The sequence below is a fragment of the Psammomys obesus genome, unplaced genomic scaffold (assembly GCF_907164565.1).
Source record: "Psammomys obesus unplaced genomic scaffold, mPsaObe1.curated_primary_1811, whole genome shotgun sequence".
NCBI lineage: Eukaryota > Metazoa > Chordata > Mammalia > Rodentia > Muridae > Psammomys > Psammomys obesus.
In genome coordinates, this window is record NW_026592510.1 from 22215269 (window position 1) to 22234869 (window position 19601).

Here is a 19601-nt window from a genome sequence, read left to right on the forward strand (position 1 = left end):
GGGGGGAAATCTAACACTGCCTGAACTTGGAATAACCTTTCTTTTCTTCTTGGAAGATTTAGTCTTTATGACCTCTTAATTGCTATATCAATTAGCCTTTTCTCAGTCGTCCTCTCTCAGGAGCAGCCTTTATTTTCAAGCCTGAACTAGAATCTGGCTCTCCTAAAGTCACCCTTTCTTCTACATCCCCCTAAGAAGGTGCCCTTTCCTTTTCCTCACAGCCTACAGATCAGCATGCCAATGGTGTTTCCTGATGAGTTAGGTTTCTGACTTCTGTGAAAACCCTGCTTCTTTCAGACCTCTACTATTTAAAACCACCCCAGTATATACCTTGATGGAGTTTCTGCTAAAGACCTGAGTGTGATAGGTGTCAAACTCCTGATGGCTCTGTTTCCAGGATCAGCTCTAATGAAAATCTGCCTTATTTAATTTCAGCTACCTCTATTAAAATCTCTCATCACCACTCCAGATGTCACATCCAGAATCTCAAAGTCCTATCCAGCATGGCCTTACCTGCTTTCAGAAGCTAGGTTCTGTGAATTGCAATTCCTGCTCCTAGCATTCCCACCATCTATGTTTATAGTCCTCAGAATCTCACAATTCTGAGGTCACACATTGGTGTGGCTCCAAGTTCTCTTTACTCCACTTGAAAAATAACCTCTGTCTATTCACTTCCTCCTAGTTTCCCAACCCTTCCCTCAGCAGCTGTGGCATGCCCTCAGTGCTGGGCTAACTTCTGTAAACATGACCAGCCTAGACCCTCATAGTAAGGAACTATAAACTATTGATTTCAGTTACTTCTCTGTTTGATAAAACACTGTGACTAAAAGCAGCTTGTGGAAGGTGTTTATTTGGTATGTGATTCTAAAGGGCTAAGAGTCTATCGTGGCAGGGAAGCAGCAGTAGGCCATAAGGTGGGTGTAGCAGGTAGCTAAGAGCACATATCTTCAAATGGAAACAGGAAGCAGACAGCAAACTGTAGTGCAGGCTTTTACTCTCAAAGCCCTCCATACTCCTTCCAACAAGGGTGCACCACCTAAAGCTCCCTAAATAGTACAACCAACTAAGCAACAAAAATAGTCAAATGCCTGACAACCTGGGGAGCATGTTCCGTTCAAACCACCACACTATCTCGGCTTTGATCCTGATCCTGTGTGTGTTTTAGTCTTGGTTCCTACCTTTCATGCATCCACAAATTCTTTCTCTTAGTATGGTACATATTTCTCAAAAAGGGCTGCCATTTCTAAGAGCTACCAAAATAGGCTCAGCTCCTTCTCACCTGCCATTAGTATTTGCTTCCCCCTAAAGTTGACGTGCATCTGAGCAGGCTCATTACCTCCTTGCTAACAGTTGCATTTTAAAAGTAGAATCGATTGGCGAAGACTTCACGTCCAGTTTATACCAAACATTTTTTTTACATCACAGGGCTTTTAAGGGTGTGAACTGGAAATGGAAGTGGAGTACACTTTGTGGTTTGGGGTTATCAGACAGGGTACTTTTTCAAGTTCTCATTCCTTTTGTATTTTTTAAAATTTGTGATTTTTGAGTCTGATCAATGTGTGAAAACGTTTTTGGCACATCTTCCATTTGAATGTGTACCTACAGAATCTGAACTCTTTAGAGCTTCATAATTTTGGCTTACTGATCTACATTAATAACTCATTAGAGTGAATCCTTTTATAGGTGAGCTCTGTTACAGGCCATAGAACCACTGAAAAATACAAAGCAATGAAAGTTTAGAGTGAAAAAGATAGGTACTACATGTGTATACATATATGTATACACATATATACATATATATATCTGAAACTGGCTGTCTTACTTGGTTCTCTGTAAACTATAGGCTCATCCTCTTTTTGAAGTTAGAATTGCATTCAGCAAGACTAGGTAACTAATGATGTCACACAGCAACTATTAAACAGCCAATTAGTATTTGGTTATGGACCTAGTCCCATGACTAGTAACATAGGCTTTAACTATGTTACTATGCTGTACTGGATCCATTTGAATTAATTCATTCATTCATTCATTTTGTGCATCTCAGATGGCACTAAAAGAAAGGATTTGCTCTCTGATTTTTCTCTTTTGTTATATTAGATGGTTTAATAACATTTTCAAGGAAGGTCGTTTAGTTAGTAGAGTGTGTTTCTAGTATGCGTGAAACTTGGGTTTTATATTCATCACTGCTTAAACCAGACATGCTAGGGCATACCTGCAATCACAGCACAAGGGAAGTAGAGACTGGCAGGCCAGATATTTAGAGTCACCTACTGTTTGGTGAGTTTGAGGCCAACCATAGATACATAAGACCCTGTTCTAAAAGAAAACAGGCAAAAGCTAATGTCTTCTACATTGTTCTCCTGTTTTTTCTTCCTGTACCCTAGAGCATACTCCTTTCATGTTAGTGCTGATGGCCAGATGCAGCCTGTCCCCTTTCCCCCTGATGCCCTCATTGGACCTGGAATCCCCCGACATGCTCGACAGATCAACACTCTCAACCATGGGGAGGTGGTGTGTGCAGTGACCATCAGCAACCCCACAAGACACGTGTACACAGGTGGCAAGGGCTGCGTTAAGGTCTGGGATATCAGCCATCCTGGCAACAAGAGCCCAGTCTCTCAGCTGGACTGCCTGGTAAGTGAAAAGGGATAACAGAGACTGTGATAGTGAGAAAAATCATAGCAGTCCCAAGAGGATAAGTAGGGGTTTTCTCTCAGAATGATCCAGTTCTTCCTGGATGGTATGTGCACTTGTACAGTCTGCATTCCTCTTGTCTCCAGGGTCAAAGGTAAATCACTTGGTTCAAGGATACTGAGAGTTCACACTTTGCTTCTACAGAGCATACCTGAGAACTTTGTCAAGTCAACTATTCATGTGGCTACGAAGCCCTTAGCTGGTCAGTTACCATTTCTCCTCGGGTTACACAGGAAATTGAAGCTTAGTTTTCTTCCCTTATATCAGAAGAATCTTTTTTTGGTGCATCATTTAATCTAACATAATGAAGTGTACCTACATAAATAAGATTTTCATAAACTTATGAACAGGAAAGTCATTGTCTTTTTCCTTTCTTGCCTCCTGATGATGGCATTTCACTGAACCCACAATGCTTGTTAGTTGTATATAGCAAGGCTAGGCCAAAAGAGCCAACTGTCAAGTGGCTTTCACTGTGATGTGGCTTTACCACCAGGACCCTTTGTCCTCAGCAAGGTATGCCAGGGATTTAGAGTTTAGAGAACTGTAGTGGTGTGTACACAGACCATGTGGATCTGTGTGTACAGATTACGTCCACAGTTGCTTAATTTGGTGGTGGGAGTAGCACTAGATCTTTGCATTTGGATGCTAATTAAGATTAAATATCTTGGTACTAAATTTTGTAGATCAAGTTTAAGTACTTCCTTAATTTCATGTAATTTTGCAACATTAATCTACTTTATCATTGTCATAAGTATAAATGGCTCATTAAACCAGAAGGGAACACGATACTCTTATGGATTTCTGTTCTCTTATTAATGCTGTTTTCCTTTCCTCATGAGTAATTTTGTGATGGCTTTTGTCTTCATAGAACAGGGATAACTACATCCGTTCCTGCAGATTGCTCCCTGATGGTCGCACCTTAATTGTTGGAGGGGAAGCCAGTACACTGTCCATCTGGGACCTGGCAGCGCCAACCCCTCGCATCAAGGCAGAGCTGACGTCCTCAGCCCCTGCCTGCTATGCTCTGGCCATCAGCCCTGACTCCAAGGTCTGCTTCTCATGCTGCAGCGATGGCAACATCGCAGTGTGGGATCTGCACAATCAGACCCTGGTGAGGTAGGTCAGCTGAATTCACTTGTGTGCGGTAAGGGAGAGCTCACTTACCACATGGTGCTCAAAGCTTTGTGTGTATCTGTGTGTCTGTGTCTGACTTTTGGTATGTGTAGTTTGTGTATTTGCAAAATCTTGCTTCCATACTATATTTTATGAAATAAGTGTTTCATTTTATGCATACATACACACACAGCATTACTGATTCAGAGTTTTAGACGTAAAGGTTATTTTTATGTAATGAATGTTGTCAGGACCTCATGGGTTCCTTAGATGTCTGTAATTTCTTATCTTTGCCTGCTGACACCCATCATTGTCCTTAGCTCCTTGGTGAACAACCATAGTATATGGTTCTAGTTTAAGTGCTGCATGTGTCAAAACTTCAGCAACGGTTGTATGGTGTTTGCCATGGGCAAGTGTTAGTGGGTTGCTGTTTGTGCTCACATGGCCTAAATTGTCTGTGTTCTCATATTTAAGGACAAGTAGACAGCAGGGTTATAGGAATGAGAACAAACAGTATGCTCAAGGAAAGGGTGTTAGAAAATTGGGAACTTTAGCTATGAGTAGGGCCCTGTATGGGAAGGTAAGACCCTTTGCACTCCTATTTTGAAGGGCTGCAATTCCAAAAGCAAAAATAATTGTTGTTCTGTGGCTTGAGGGTAAGGTTCAGATAGACAAGGTCATCCTTGACTGTGAAGTGAGGAAGCACTTTGAATTCTTTCCATCATGCCCCAGTGTACATTTTACATTTTACCAGAGTGTCCCTGGGCAGTGGATCACACTGAGTGTACTTCCTTTAGCTGTTTCTTGTAAGAATGGCCTTTCCCTCCTGCAACACCAACACAAATACATGATATGTTTCATTAATTTGAATAATTAGAAAGTATAAACCAAATGAGATCTCTAGATAAACCCTGCACTGATTTTGATCAGCAGAGGATTCCCATTTTCAAGGGCTTTCCCTCCCTCCATTTTTAGGCAATTCCAGGGCCACACAGATGGAGCCAGCTGTATTGACATTTCTAATGACGGCACCAAGCTCTGGACAGGTGGTTTGGACAACACTGTGAGGTCCTGGGACCTGAGAGAAGGGCGGCAGCTGCAACAGCATGACTTCACCTCTCAGGTGTGGACTGTGTGCGTGTAATGCGACCTACCAAAAGAAAAAGTGGTGCACTTGAATATGAATCTGTGGAGATCATCTTTTATACTTGGTTCTTTCTGCACATTTTTAATTTTGTTTATTTTCTTGATATTTAAGAGTATGCCTCCCAGTTAATAAGACCTTGTTCTCTGCAGCCGCTATCATTTGTTTTAATTCCAGATCTTTTCTTTGGGCTATTGCCCAACTGGAGAGTGGCTTGCCGTGGGGATGGAGAATAGCAATGTGGAAGTGTTGCATGTCACCAAGCCAGACAAATACCAGTTGCATCTTCATGAGAGCTGTGTGCTGTCACTCAAGTTCGCCCACTGTGGTAAGCAAGCACCTTTTGTTCCGTTTCTGTCGACCAGAATGATTGCTTGGTTCTTTTGTTGACTCATTCAAAGTTGAGTCTTTCTATTTTGTTAATGAATCTCTCATCACAACTATATTGTGTACTTAACCATGCTTGCTTTCCTAACAAGCTATGCAAATTGCTGGCCTTAATCCATTTTTTTTCCTTATCATAACAATCAGTGACTCATGAAATCCAGAAAGTAAGGTGGGTGGGCTTTACTTTTGAAGTAAAAAGATATTTGTTATAAATAGAAGGAGTTTCTGTATTAATTCAGCACCTTATGAAGCAAATGACAAAGTAACACAAAACACTCTTCCTGTAGGCAAATGGTTTGTAAGCACTGGAAAGGACAACCTTCTGAACGCTTGGAGGACACCTTATGGGGCCAGCATATTCCAGGTAATACCTAGCTTACTCTATGACCAGCTGCTGTGTGCTACCTGCAGTGGTTAACTCGACCATCTCCATGCATCCTATGGGCACTGGACCTACTTACATGTTTGAGAATATGTTGGGGCACCTGATACCATTTCATCAGGCAGAGCAAGAACCTGCCCAAAGCAGGGAGGGGGATTAGTTACACAAGGGTAACTTTGTGTGATTTCTGATTCTGTGTCACTACTAATCCTGAATTACTCATGACTCAATCCTCTATATTTCAATTGGGATTTTAGGTCTTCTGTGATATGTTTGTGTTAATGTATACGTTTTCTTTTTTTTTTTAAGTTCTTTTTTTTAACTTTTATTAATTATACTTTATTCACTTTGTATCCCCCCATAAGCCCCACCCTCCCTCCCCCTTCACACATGTCCCTCCCCAAGTCCACTGATAGGGGAGGTCTTCCTCTCCTTCCTTCTGATCTCAGTGTATCAGGTCTCATCAGGAGTGGCTGCATTGTCATCTTCTGTGGCCTGGTAAGGCTGTCCCCCTCAGGGGGAGGCGATCAAAGAACAGACCAATCAGATTATGTCAGAGGCAGTCCCTGTTCCCATTACTATGTAACCCACTTGGACACTGAACTACCATGGGATACATCTGTGCAGGGGTTCTAGGTTATCTCCATGCATGGTACTTGGTTGGAGTATGAGTCTCTGGGAAGACCCCTCTGTTAATTTTCTGGTTCTGTTGCTCTCCTTCTGGAGTTCCTGTCCTCTCCAGCTCTTACTATTTCCCACTTCTGACATAAGATTCCATGCACTCTGCCCAACAGTTGGCCATAAGTCTGAGCGTCTGCTTTGATAGTCTGCAGGGCAGAGCCTTTCAGAGGCCCTCTGTGGCAGGTTCCTAGCTTGTTTCCAGTTTTCTTCTTCTTCTAATGTCCATTCTCTTTGCCTTTTGGGATAGGGATTGAGCATAGTCAGGGTCCTCTCTCTTGATTAGTTTCTTTAGATGTACAGATTTTAGTAGGTTTATCCTATATTATATGTCTATATGAGTGAGTATATACCGTGTGTGTCTTTCTGCTTCTAGGACAGCTCACTCAGGATGATCCTTTCCAGTTCCCACCATTTACCTGCAAATTTCATGATTTCCTTATTTTTCATTGCTATATAATATTCCATTGTGTAGATGTACCACAATTTCTGCATCCATTCTTCAGTTGAGGGGCATCTGGGCTGTTTCCAGCTTCTGGCTATTACAAATAAAGCTGCTATAAACATGGTTGAACAAATGTCCTTATTGTGTGCTTGAGCCTCTTTTGGATATATGCCTAGAAGTGGTATAGCTAGATCTTGAGGTAGAACTATTCCTAGTTGTCTGAGAAAGCACCAGATTGATTTCCAGAGTGGTTATACAAGTTTACATTCCCATCAGCAGTGGAGGAGGGTTCCCCTTTCTCCACAACCTCTCCACCATGTGTTATCACTTGAGTTTTTCAGCTTGGCCATTCTGATGGGTGTAAGGTGAAATCTCAGGGTCGTTTTGATCTGCATTTCCCTGATGGCTAATGACATTGAGCATTTCTTCAAGTGTTTCTCTACCATTTGATATTCCTCTACAGAGAGTTCTGTTTAGCTCTGTTCCCCATTTTTCAATTTGATTACTTGGTTTGCTGCTTTTCAGCTTCTTTAGTTCTTTATATATACTGGATATTGGCCTTCTGTCAGAGATAGGGTTGGTGAAGATTCTTTCCCAATCTGTAGGCAATCATTTTGTTTTGATGACAGTGTCCTTTGCTTGATAGAAGCTTTTCAGTTTCATGAGGTCCCATTTATTGATTGTTGCTCTTAGAGCCTGTGCTATTGGTGTTCTGTTCAGGAAGTTGTCTCCTGTACCAATGAGTTCTAGGGTCTTCCCCACTTTTTCTTCTAACCGATTAATGTGTCTGGTTTTATGTTGAGGTCTTTGATCCACTTGGACTTTAATTTTCTATTTTAATCTCGAACATTTTACTTAAATATTTTTATGAGTACTATCAGTTCTTTTCCAATTATTTTATTTACTTTCTTTTATCAGTTCTTTTTCCCAATAATGTTCAGAAAGGTCCAGTCAAACTGGACTGATTTTATAAACTTGCCACTTTTTAGTGGCAGAATAGGGTTTTATGTCATAGTTTGGGAAATTATTTGTAAAAACCACCAAATTTAGATATGGTACAAATACAGACATGTACACAAATATCTCTCTCTCTCTCTCTCTCTCTCTCTCTCTCTAACAGATGTGTTTGAATTTCATAAGGGAGCTATTGACTCCTCATTTTTAATTTGTAGTTAGAATTTTCTTACCTTTTGTTTCATATTTGAAACTAATATAACAAACTTGCAGGTCCCTTAACAAAACAGCATTAAGTATTCGTAGAGCTGATTAGCTATCTGAATCTAAAATAGACTGTCATGCAGGGTTTAGTATGACAGAGCAGCTAATATAATTGTTCTGATGCTTATGCATCTCTCCTTCCCTTTCTTTCTTTATGAGACAAGGTTTTACTAAGTAGGGCTCACTGGCCTGGAACTCACAGAGATCCACCTGCCTCCGCCTGCAGGTGCTAGGATTAAAGGCATGAGCCACCATGCTTATACTGGGCATTTTGTGACCTGTTAGCTACACAAAATAAAAGAAAAAAATACTAGACTGCATCTTTTATATTAAACACAAGTATTATATCTTATGTATATGCTGGCTTGGGAATTTTAATTAACTTTCAGTAAAGAAGTTTAGGAGACATGCAGTGTGTTGGGTACTTGTCTTCCATGTAGTTTCCAGTGTTCCAGGTGTTCTTAAGGGTACTCTTTTAAGCCTTGTGTGTATGGTCTGCCCTCATTCCTTCATTGCCCCCACCCCTTCAGTAGATTGTGTCTCTGTTTCCAACTATTGAATTTGACTTACATGTTTTTATGTTTTATGCTGGTAGTATTGTTTACTAGCAGCTGCCAGTACTTGTTAGGACCTGGGCTATGTGTGCTGCTTTGTGGCACCACTTAGATGCAGGCTACCTGGCAAGGGGCAGTTGAGGTTTTCTCATGTCTTGAGTACCTACCCTACTCTGTACTTTCTAGAGAATAGAGGGTTGGTTGTTTGGTCATTACTTATTTTATGTTTGTTTTGTATGCTTGCCTGTCTGTGCCCCATGTTGCATACCTGGTGCCCAAGGGACACAGAAGAAGTTGTTGGACCCCTGGAAATAAAGTTACAGTTGTAAATTGCCATGTGGAGTCTGGGAACTAAACCCTTGTTCTCTAGAAGAGCATTCAGTGCTCTGAACCACTAAGCTATCTCCTGAAGCCCAGGAATAGAATTTAAAATAGGGCCTTGTTTCATTGGCAGAGTACTCTGACCATTGAGTTACCTCTCTCTTTGCTGCCTTGAGAGCAAGAACCATCAACCTAAGCTGGGGAAGAGCACTCTAAAGTACTGCCATGTCTAGGAATGTTGGGGCTGCCCTATATCTGCAGGGCTTCTGGGTGTTCCTGGAGCATGTTGGCTGTGTTTCTGCTCCACACCCATCAGTCTTGCTTCTTAGTACCTGTATGTGACATTCTTGATATATTTCTTTCATAGTCCAAAGAATCCTCATCGGTGCTTAGCTGTGACATCTCTGTGGATGACAAGTACATTGTCACTGGCTCTGGAGACAAGAAGGCTACGGTTTATGAAGTTATTTATTAAGGACAAATCTTCGTGCAAACTGGACTCCTCCTTGTAGCACTTTGCGCTATTGTACTTTTTTGTTCACCCCCTCCCCCACATCTAAAACCAAGGATTTCCAGTACTCACATTGCAGTTGTGGAGTTTGATCCTTTACATAGCCCTACTTCCTCCTTGCTGTTGAATTGTGAATACTCATTAAGAACCTGTGATACCAAATCTTCAGCTATCGACTTGGAAGAACATGGAATACCTAACAGTGAATGGAATCTTTAATTATGTATTATATCTGTAATATATTTATTTTGTTTAAAGAAGGCTTTCTAACAATGACTGACTAAATAAAGCTGTTCGCTCCTGCATTGATAATGAAGGTGCATTGTATTTGATGCTTCATCCCCTCCATTTTGGTAGGGGAGGGGAAAGGAAGGTTTAAAATAACTGATTAAAAATGTCACTAAATGTAGACTATTGACTGTATAGAGACGTGAAATGTATAATTACACATGAAAGCAATATGTTGCAGTGTTGTTATAAGGTTGTTTTGTTTTCTACTTATATTAAAACCATTTGGAAATTTGGCTGAACAAGTAGAATATGACAGGCCAAGTACTATTCCTTTGTGTCTATTTGGGAAACTTTAACTAATGTCTATCACTTTAGATTACATTCAACAAAAATAATTGGATGTTTTTCTTTTTTCTTTCTTAGTTGTTGACAAGTATCTTTGTATTATGTTTTTAAGTCCCTTTTATATTGTAATATAGTCAAACAAATTGGGCCTCAAAGAGAGAACTTAATTTTTTCTAAATATGTTTGCCAAATTTACTGGCAGGGGGAGCTGTCTGTCTCTCGGCAATTGTATCGCTCTGAGACATGGTGGGCTGTTTGTGGCATGCTCTTTAGGAGCAGCAGGTACAAGAGTGCTGCCTGCCTACCCCTGTGTGAGGCAAGTCTTTCACACACACACACACACACACACACACACACACACACACAGGTACACCGCCAGCAGAGGAGGGGTAAGAGAGCCCATCCTCTGAAAGCCACAAAAAAAGAGACTCTCCTGGGATGATGACTTGCTTTCTTTACCTCTGGTTCTTTCCATGTCTTACTTGGATGTCCCTGAAATGGACACAGGCTGTGCCATTGTGCCAGAAACATTGTGTTATCTTTTATGTTGTTGTTGTTGCTGTTAAACTATAACATGTGACTCCCTTTTTATTATTTTTGTTTGAATGCTTTAAAAAGATCTTTTAAGTCTGTGGATCTGCTGATGTACAGTGCCTTTGCTGCTATGGATCAAAATCAAAAGAACTGTGTAGATAAACTTTATTGTGTAAGTAGAAAATCACTTAATTTCATACTAGAAATGGATGGATGCTGCAAGTTGAAATGGACTGTCATTGACGTTCTTCGTGTGGTAGCAAAAAAAAAAAATGGTGTCTTAAGTGCTTAGTGTTTGATGTCATTAACAGTTTCATAAAACTCTACAGTGTAGAAAGATTTTGATACTAAACTGTGCATTGTACATAGCTCTAACGCATTGTATTGGCCACGAGTACTTCTATGACGGTAGATTGTTTGTGCGTTCAGACTTTCAAGCATTAAACATAAATAACTTCTAGAATGCTTATTTTTCTAATTATTTTACTAACTTCTTTGTCTATGCCACTCCCTATATTAAAAATTACTAGTTATATTCCAATCAGATTGTTAAGTAGTATGGGTTTGAGCTGTTGCTAAGTTGTCCCCCTCTCTCTTTGAGACAACCCAGAAAGCATGAGAGAAGTTGTGGAAGGCAGGTGGTGACCAAATACTTACTGAGCCCTTCAAACCTGAACCATGTAAGTCTGTGCTGTCGTCCTAGTACAGCAGCCGCCCGCATCTATTTTAACTTAATTCTTAGAGCTAGTTAATAATAGAAACCTTCTTTGCCAGTAACATTGACTACATTTCAAGTGCTCATTTGTCATTCTCTGTCCAGCGGGAGCCTGGGTGGTCATTCTTCATTCCATAGGTCTGACCTTCCCTGTGCTGCTGCAATGAGATCAAAGGTCCTGGGGCTAAAGTGCATTCTGTTTTGTTTTGCTTTTGTAGTTAGCTCTATTTCCCAAGGCATGCCAAAGCCTATGGCAATACCATAGTGTTACAGCTCTTTGGTTAAGCTGTTGTGCTAAGTAAGCACTGCAGAGGTTGGAAACTGGCCAGAAGGCAAGTCCAGTGAGACACAGATCAACTGTAGCATGAGGCCAGCCGACCAGCACTCAAGTTCAGGGTAGTACAGAAGCTCGAGGGTTGGACAGCCAAGTTCATGTGTTCAGCAGTGATGGTGATTGTTCCCCAGAATCAGTGACTCTCAGCTGGTCTTGAAGTGAGAGCCTGTGCATTTCTTTCCGGCGAAGTCAAGGACAGTGTACACCTGGGGCAGGGGGAGCAATTCCGAGAGCAAGTGTGTTTGATCCAGAGGGGCCAGGGGTGCTGGGGGTGCTTAATCTGTGTGTGCCAAAACAGTCTTATCATTAGAGGGGACAGGCGGTACTTAATTATCCTGTGGGTGGGAAAAGAGCTCCAGGTAAAGTCAAAGGTCACTGATGGAAAGACAAGACAGCAAGGCATCATGTCAGCATAGGGTGGGAATCTCCAGGTACTTGCTGAACAGGTTTCTTATCAGAAAAGGGTCCATGCCTGTGATCTTTCTCTGAGGACTATGTGGTGGCTCCTTACATGATCTGGCATTAACCAGATCAGGCAGAGAGAGAAAAGGGAGTTCACCGTTAAAGACCAAGCACAGAGGCTATCCAGAAATGTCAGGCTTCAGTCTTATCCAGCAGGGTCCTACCCTGATTAGCCCCATGAGGGCTAACAGCTATTGTACTGGACCTCCACAGTTTCTATGATGCTTTCTACACTTGGGAATGCTCTGGAGCTAACACAGCATTCAGAATTTGGCATATTGGACCACTGCCAACTCTGGGAGGTTGAGGACTGTCCAAGACACACAAGCTTCTGGAAGCATCTTGGGCTAGATGTTTATGTGAAGACTCAGGCAAGGAAGAACTTAGAAGAGTCTCAATTTGCTGGGCAGGATTTGGGAACACCAAGGTATTCTGCTATGATGAGCCATAGGAGACCCAGCTACATATTGAGTGAATGGATTCCAGCCTCGCTCACCTGTGTAGACCAAACCAACAAGTCCAATGATATGCCATGAGCTGACTGTATTGCAGGATGGTATGCAAATACATTGAAGCCGCTGAGAACGACAGTGTAGATAATGAGTGACCATCTATAGAAGTACAGCTCTAGACGAGGGGTCACTGCTGCATGGGCAAGGACAAATGGATTGTTCGGGGCCTTGAGCTCTTCTGTTGTATTAATTATTTCAGTATGGCTCTAAGAATGTAGAAAGTCAAAAGGAAAGGAAAAAAAGAAAAAAGGTCTGTAGACATCAGAAAATAACTTCTGAGTCTGGTTTGGTTAGCCAGACAGGCACAGAGAAGAGCTGGCTTTATTAACAGACTTTGTAGCAACTGGTATCTCCAGAGAATGCTGAGAGCTTATCCCTTCCCCTGTCTAATACTAGGCTTATAGGGATATATTTAATTGTCTCTGTAACAGAATTCCTGATGGAATCAATTTAAGGGAGGATAAGGTTTTTTGTTGGGTTTGGTAGTTGGTTGGTTTTGTTGTTGTTCACTGTCTCAGAGATGGTTCAGCCCAGCAGAAAAGGAATGGTGACAGTATTGGTTCCATTTTTGACAGCACAGCAGGCAGAGACTTACATGGTGCTGACTGGGAAGCACAGGTCATAGACTGGAACCAGAGACAGTATAGCCTCTTAAAGACCCTCCCCTAGTGACTTCTGACTGCTGGGCCTCGCTCCTCCCTAAATATACTACTACCAGCTGGGGAATAAGTTCCTAAAGCAAAAGCCCATGGGTGACATCCCAGAGTAAAGCCACAAGTCATTTGCTAAATTGGGTATCAAGGTCATATCTACGTAAACTGGAGGCCTGGCTTAAAGTGCACAGAAGTTTTGCCATAATTATTGAACTGTAAAGGTAACTTTAGGGGTAGGACTGGCTCCATGGTGTGACAGGTGCTGATGGTCGGATTTCTTATCAAAAAGAAGGAAAATAATAGGGGTAATTACTTAAACTCAGTTGCTGCTTTTACCAGAGATTCTGCTTCATGTATGTTTCTTGCAGAGTCTGAAGAACAATGAAGATGCACCTCCCCCAAACAAAACTTAGTTACGATGGGAGGACAGAGTAGCAGAGAAGCCATGAAAGCAGTGAAAGGAAAGCCTGATCAAAGGAGCCATAAAGACCTTCTAGGACTGACGGATCTAATGCGAGTGACAGACGTCAGAATGTTAAAGCTGCACACCTCACTTGGACTTGATAGATTGCAAAATGACTTCATGGGGTGATGTTCTTAGAATGTTGTATGTGCGTGCACCACGTAAAAAGTGCTGGGAATTAGACTCTAGCTTCAAACGATATCACACAACCACAAAAATCTTGGCAACCAAGAACAATGGAAATTGGGGCTGTCGGTGAGAAAATGACATTCTAGGTAGATGTGATACAATGCCTGTCTGATGTGCAGCCTGACCGTCAGCCAAGGAGCTGGTTGCTTTTAGGTGCCTCAGTGGACCTTCATGCACTGGTGCTGTCCTGAAAACTCTGACTAGGCTATTTGTTAATTGATTTCTGGCAGTAGTAAGAAATTTAGTCCTAAGATCCATTGTCCATGCTTGAGTAAATAATTACAAAACTGAGTGCGAAAGAAAGTGTTTCTTATTCAGCTACATTCCGGGGCAATTTAAGAGTTTAGTGGTAACCCCCTGACACTTCTTAGGTTTTTCTGGAGGCATTTGCCGTAGAGCAGCAGCCAGTAGCTGTCTGTTCTTTGAACTAATGGCATGTATTCACTTTTGGGTTCTAGCATATTATAGATTTGCAACAGAAATGGCTAATTTTCAATCACCTGAGCACAGCAGAAAGGGTATTATGAAGAGTGTTGAAACAGTACTGAACCAAAGGCAGGAAGAATGGTTCCTATTAAGCTACAATTTCTTTTCCATTTTCACTGGGTGTCTGACACTAGGTGTAATGGGTGATATAATTTTAGACATCCCAGTTACAAGTTTGCAAGACAGCTGACTTGTCTTCTAAGGCACAGATTGCTCAGCTGGGACCTCCATAGTTTGCCTGCAAAGAATGATCATTCCTACAGGACTGGCTTTAGTCTTAGAAGACCATGAGCACAGAAGCCCAGTTTGATCTCGTAGTGGGCCCAGAAAGGAGGAGGGAGGGTGCTACAATTATGTTTACATAGAAAGTAAAGGATCAGAAGTCAGAAGCTCTTTACCAAAGTCCATTGGGCGTTTGGGAGACTGGCTGACTAAGAACCTTGGTTTCCTGTTCTGTAGTCCCATTCAGAATCACCCCGTGTACAGCAGAAATGGAAAGGTGTGTTCATGATGCCTTCACCTAATTTCACATTGTTTTTCACCCAAGTCATGCAACTTGAAAACTCTTTCGATCAATAGCAGTTTGATTGCCTTTATAGTTCCTTTGCGGTAGCCCTTCCATAGGTTAAATATTCTGTTTCCTGCTAGGGAACATTGACCATAAGTTAAGCTAGGATTTTTTTTTTTTTTTTTCCCTTCTGGGACACCTTAAAGTTCTAGTAGGGCTGAGTTAGTGGTGGGAATTCATCATGAGCGACCCATGATGTTTGGACCTGCTCTGTCATGGGCTTCTAGAACAGGAACCAGGAGAGATTCCATCAGGAAGCAAGGAACAGAGGGAGATGCCAGAACTAGTGTCCTGAACACAGAGAATGATCCCGTAGGTTATAAGTTCTCATTAACTGAAGAACTGCCAGTACCTCTACCCCAGTAGAGTTTGGCTTAGTAAGTAGAAGCCAGGTACAGCTGTGAGCAAAGCACACATTCTCGAGAAGCCAGGGGGCGGGGGGGTCTTCTCTGAAAACAGCTTTGGGGGATTCATTGAAGAAATCAACTGTCCAAGCTTATTGTTAAATACCCATCATGTTTTTCTAGTTTTTCATGCTTCCCCTAAGCAATCATGTTGATGAAATTTGATTTCCAACTTTATGGCTCAGTCATGAAAATTAGTTATGGTTTCTGCAGTGATGGTCAATTGCTCTCCGTGCCAGTTCTTGTGCACCATGGTTTGTGGGAACAAGAACATTCTTCTGAGTGCAGGAAGGTTGAGATGCTTGCTGAAACAGGGCCATGCTTGGCTGGCTCTCTTCTGCGCTCTTTGATACATGCGCATAGTTCCATGGTGAGTGTTAATTGGGGGGGTTAGGTGATCAGGAGTGAACAGACTGGCTGCAGGACCCAAAGCTTGGGCTGCCGTGTTGGGTCACCTTTTACGTGAAGTGTGAGGAGTCTGAGGTGGCCTGAGCTACACCTAACTTTTGTGCAGCCTCAGCTGTAAGTGGGACCTAGTAACCCTACTTACTCCACCTAGGCTTCCTGGAACTTTGTAGCATGTCCACCTCACAGAACTTGGTGTTCTTGTGTTTTTTGAATGCCATATCCACAGCCCAAGCCCCAGATTCTTTAAAAACACAAAGTCCAGTGGACCTCTTTATTTGTACCTTATTACATCCTCTTAGATGTGCAAAACTCTTAAGTTCATAGCCTGATCACCGATCTGCAGAGGAAAAAGATAAGGCAAACATGCTACTTCAGGTTCTGGGGGTTTCTTTGAGTTTTTTTAAATCTTGTTTCAGATGTGTTTTCTTGTTTCTTTTACCTCAGACATCCAGCTTTTGCCAGGAACCAAAAGCTCCATGGCATTAAATTTTCCATTTAATTGGCATTTACTTTTAAAGAACCAAAGCTTAAACTTTGACAAATAAATAAATAAATAAATAAATAAATAAATAAATAAATAAATCCAGTTGTACTGAACTGTCTTCTGTTTTTAATTCCCTTTAAAAGACATTAGAAATGTCCCCTTGGCAAAAAGTCAGAGTAACGATTATCCACTTTTGTGCAGTGTGCCTGTGCTGTTGTTACTATTCCCAGTAGTAGTGAGAGGCCCTACCTTAGGATAATACCCATCAACTGAGGTTGTTTTACTCCCCACATTCCTGTCTCTGTTCTAATCCTATGAAATGAAGGAGTAAGGTCTCAAACTGCTTTTAAATCTTTAGCCCCAAAAGTATTTAGGGGTAAAGAATGCTTTAGGTCTTTTAAAAGATAAGGTCACACACCTGTAATCAGCACTTGGAGGTTGACATGCAAAGCTCAGGAGTCCAATCCCATGTCAGCTAACAGTGAGTCTGAGGCCAGGCTGGGCTAAATGAGATACACTATCTCAAACAAAACAGCGGGAAGTCAGTATGCAGCATTCTACAGGCAAGCACATTCCTGTCCTGGACAGGACATCCTGCGAAGAGGCGTGTGCATTGACTATAGAAACCTGCAGCTATAGAACTAGTCACTTTAGTCCCCAATCATGAAAAACTTCCAGCTGCCCTTCAATATTTAATGTGGAGTTGAAGAGAAGGGATTTTAGATAGTTTTGCTGAAAAGGCCCCAAATCTGCAGGGGTTAAGTGCCTTGATCAAGAGGAAATAATGGAAGTTTGCCTGTGCAAGACCTGTTAGCCTCTCTGCTTTAGTATGTGTGTGTTCTTTAGGCCTCAGTGACCAACGAGGCTGCTGGAATATTTCTCTTTAAAAAAAAAAAAAAAAGTGAGGTCTGAGTTTTACTACAGACACTGTCTTCACTCTGAGAGGTTCGGGTGCCTATAACTAAAACCAAAGTGTGTGACTAAGCCTATACCTAGGCAGGTAACATTGTTCAAAAGCCATACACTTTCATATTAATGAAGACATTTAAAAATATGTGGCATCAAATACGCCTTTCCAACATTTTGGTAGGAAGTGTGCTTTGCTTTGTTTTTTTCTCATCCAAATTTCAAAATGTGGTAGATGTTCTTTTAAATTTTTGTATTAGTCTTGACGAATGGCCTGCTTTGTTTTGTTCTGGTTCGTTTTGCTGTTGCCGTTGTTGTGTTTGGGTTGCTTTTGTTTTTATCTGGGGTATTTTTTTTTTCACTTTGTCACATGTACAATACTCATATTTGACTGGTGGGTCACCCGGGAACCTTTTCTTTGATGACTTTTATGGGTTTTCATTCATGAGCTCATAGAGACACCACCAGGGCAGTTAAGACAGAATTGCTTGTAATCATGTTAAAATGTTGCTGAGAAAACCGAGGCCCTGCTCTCTAAGGATTGGTGGGCTTCAAGTCGAAGGGCACAGTTATTCGCAGACCTGAGGGCCACTGTTTTTAGTACCCAGAAGAAATTTTCACCTGTGGCTCAAGTTTACACTCAGTAGGGCTTAGCATCACACACGTGTTAAGTAAAGCAAGCTCATTCTCACTGCCACCTCAAAAGAAACTCTTCAGCAATGTAGAGATGACTGTGCAGTTTTAGTCAAGTTATCATCACAGAACTGAACCATCTCAGTTACTATCTGAATCGCTTTCCTGTGAGGATAGCAAGGCCAGTGCAAGGTGTAGGCTATTGAGATAAATGCAAAATTGGCTACCAAGAGGAGAATCGGGCACCATCTTTACGGAATGTTGCAGGCCTGCAATTCTATTCCTTAGTGGTCCCTGGAAAAGCTTTTAGGAAGAAAATCCTGCCAAATCTAGGAAGGTGTCGCGTCTAGAACTGAATGCTGGTCCATGGCTAGCCTCTCTTTCGCTTTGGCCATAACCATGTGCCAACAGCTGAAATGCCAGCTAGCAATTAATGTTCCAATTTTCCCTGATTCAGCTACTCCTCTTCAGCAAATATTTGTTCTAGTAACTATTGGACTTTATGTGACTGCAAGTTGCTGTGTAAATGTGGCAGGGATGGCCCAGGCTGACAACTATGCTAAAAATGCACTTCTTTAAGTTTAAAAAGAAAAACTGATTTTCAATCTGTTGCTTGTTAAGAAAGGCTGCATCTTCCTGTCGGGTCACGTGCACGTAAAAGCAGATGTATGCAGCCATCAATACTATGCTGCACGTTGATAAGCCTTCTCTGTCATCAGGGACTCTCCTTCTTGAACTGTAAGCTAAGGTCTTCCTTTTTAAAGTTGCTTTTGGTCATGCTATTTTATCACAACAGAAAAGTAACAAGTTGATCCAAAGCAAGTTGGAGTTATTCAGGGCAGCACAGCTGGAGAGGAAGAGTCAACCGCGGCCTGAGCCATTTTGGTGGGTTTGTTTTGTTTTTGAAGAATATGCAAGACTTTAGAACTTGGGGCTGGAGAAACCATTGAATACTGTAAGCAGTGCTTAGCTAGTTTTTCTGATAGGAGCATAGTTTACAGTAGAGTGGACAGTGGATATCTGACTGCATAGAAACTGAGAGAATAGTGCTGTCTTTAAACCACTAACTCTGGAAGTGCTGTTACATAGCTTTCCCTGAAACTCAGGCCTCATCAGTGCCTTGCTCCAATAGGAACAGAGCAATCTATAATCTAGTTATTTTTGGTTTCCCATCAAACTGTTAAACCAGTGATAGTTTTCAGGGTCACTTGTCAGTTTTGAGCAAGATGTTTATTCCTACCTATTTCTTTAATGGTCATATAACTTTAACTTCTTGGAGTCTATTGGTTGTATCACCCACAGAGAATACTGTACAGTGTGCTTACAGTGGAGAAAAGAAAGGGCCAAGAAAACTGACCTCCTAGAAAGAAAAAAGAAATGTTCTTAAAAGGAAAGACCTCAAGACTGAACTGCAAGGTTGCTTGCCTTGAACCTCCCTCCATGACAAGAGAATCTACTCTGTGGGTGGCTGCATCCTTTCCTCTTCCAAAGTATGGGAAGGAGGTGAAACCTAGAGGCTTTCAATGCTTAAAAAAAGCTTTAAAATGTTGACTGTGTTCTGATTAAATTGCTTAATGATGTTTAAGAATTGGTGGCTATTATAGCTTTGAAGAATTCCCTAAAAGCAACCTTAGTACATTTTAAAAATCAGGTTTGTTGTTGTTGTTGTTGTTCCTAAAGAAGGCCATATCAACCAAGCAATAACAAAATTGTGTGAACTATTTGCAATATATGATAAACAATGTCAAGATAAATTTATATGTAAATAGCTCTTGCAAAACAATCAGAAAATGCACCAATGGAGAACTGGAGAAAGGATTCAAAGGG

At 41.5% G+C, this 19601-nt stretch overlaps 1 protein-coding gene across 5 annotated transcripts in view; it reads left to right on the top strand.

Annotated features, from left to right (window-relative positions):
- Positions 1 to 11020, top strand: part of Tle4 (TLE family member 4, transcriptional corepressor) — a gene marked incomplete at its 5' end in the record, with an annotated part of 126135 nt that extends 115115 nt beyond the window's left edge. For all 5 annotated transcript variants that reach the window (XM_055613768.1, XM_055613770.1, XM_055613769.1 and 2 more), the window contains 6 exon segments: positions 2385 to 2634; positions 3563 to 3810; positions 4783 to 4930; positions 5129 to 5279; positions 5626 to 5702; positions 9304 to 11020. In XM_055613768.1, coding sequence (XP_055469743.1) covers positions 2385 to 2634; positions 3563 to 3810; positions 4783 to 4930; positions 5129 to 5279; positions 5626 to 5702; positions 9304 to 9411 — 982 coding nt within the window.
- Between the last annotated feature and the right edge of the window lie 8581 nt (positions 11021 to 19601).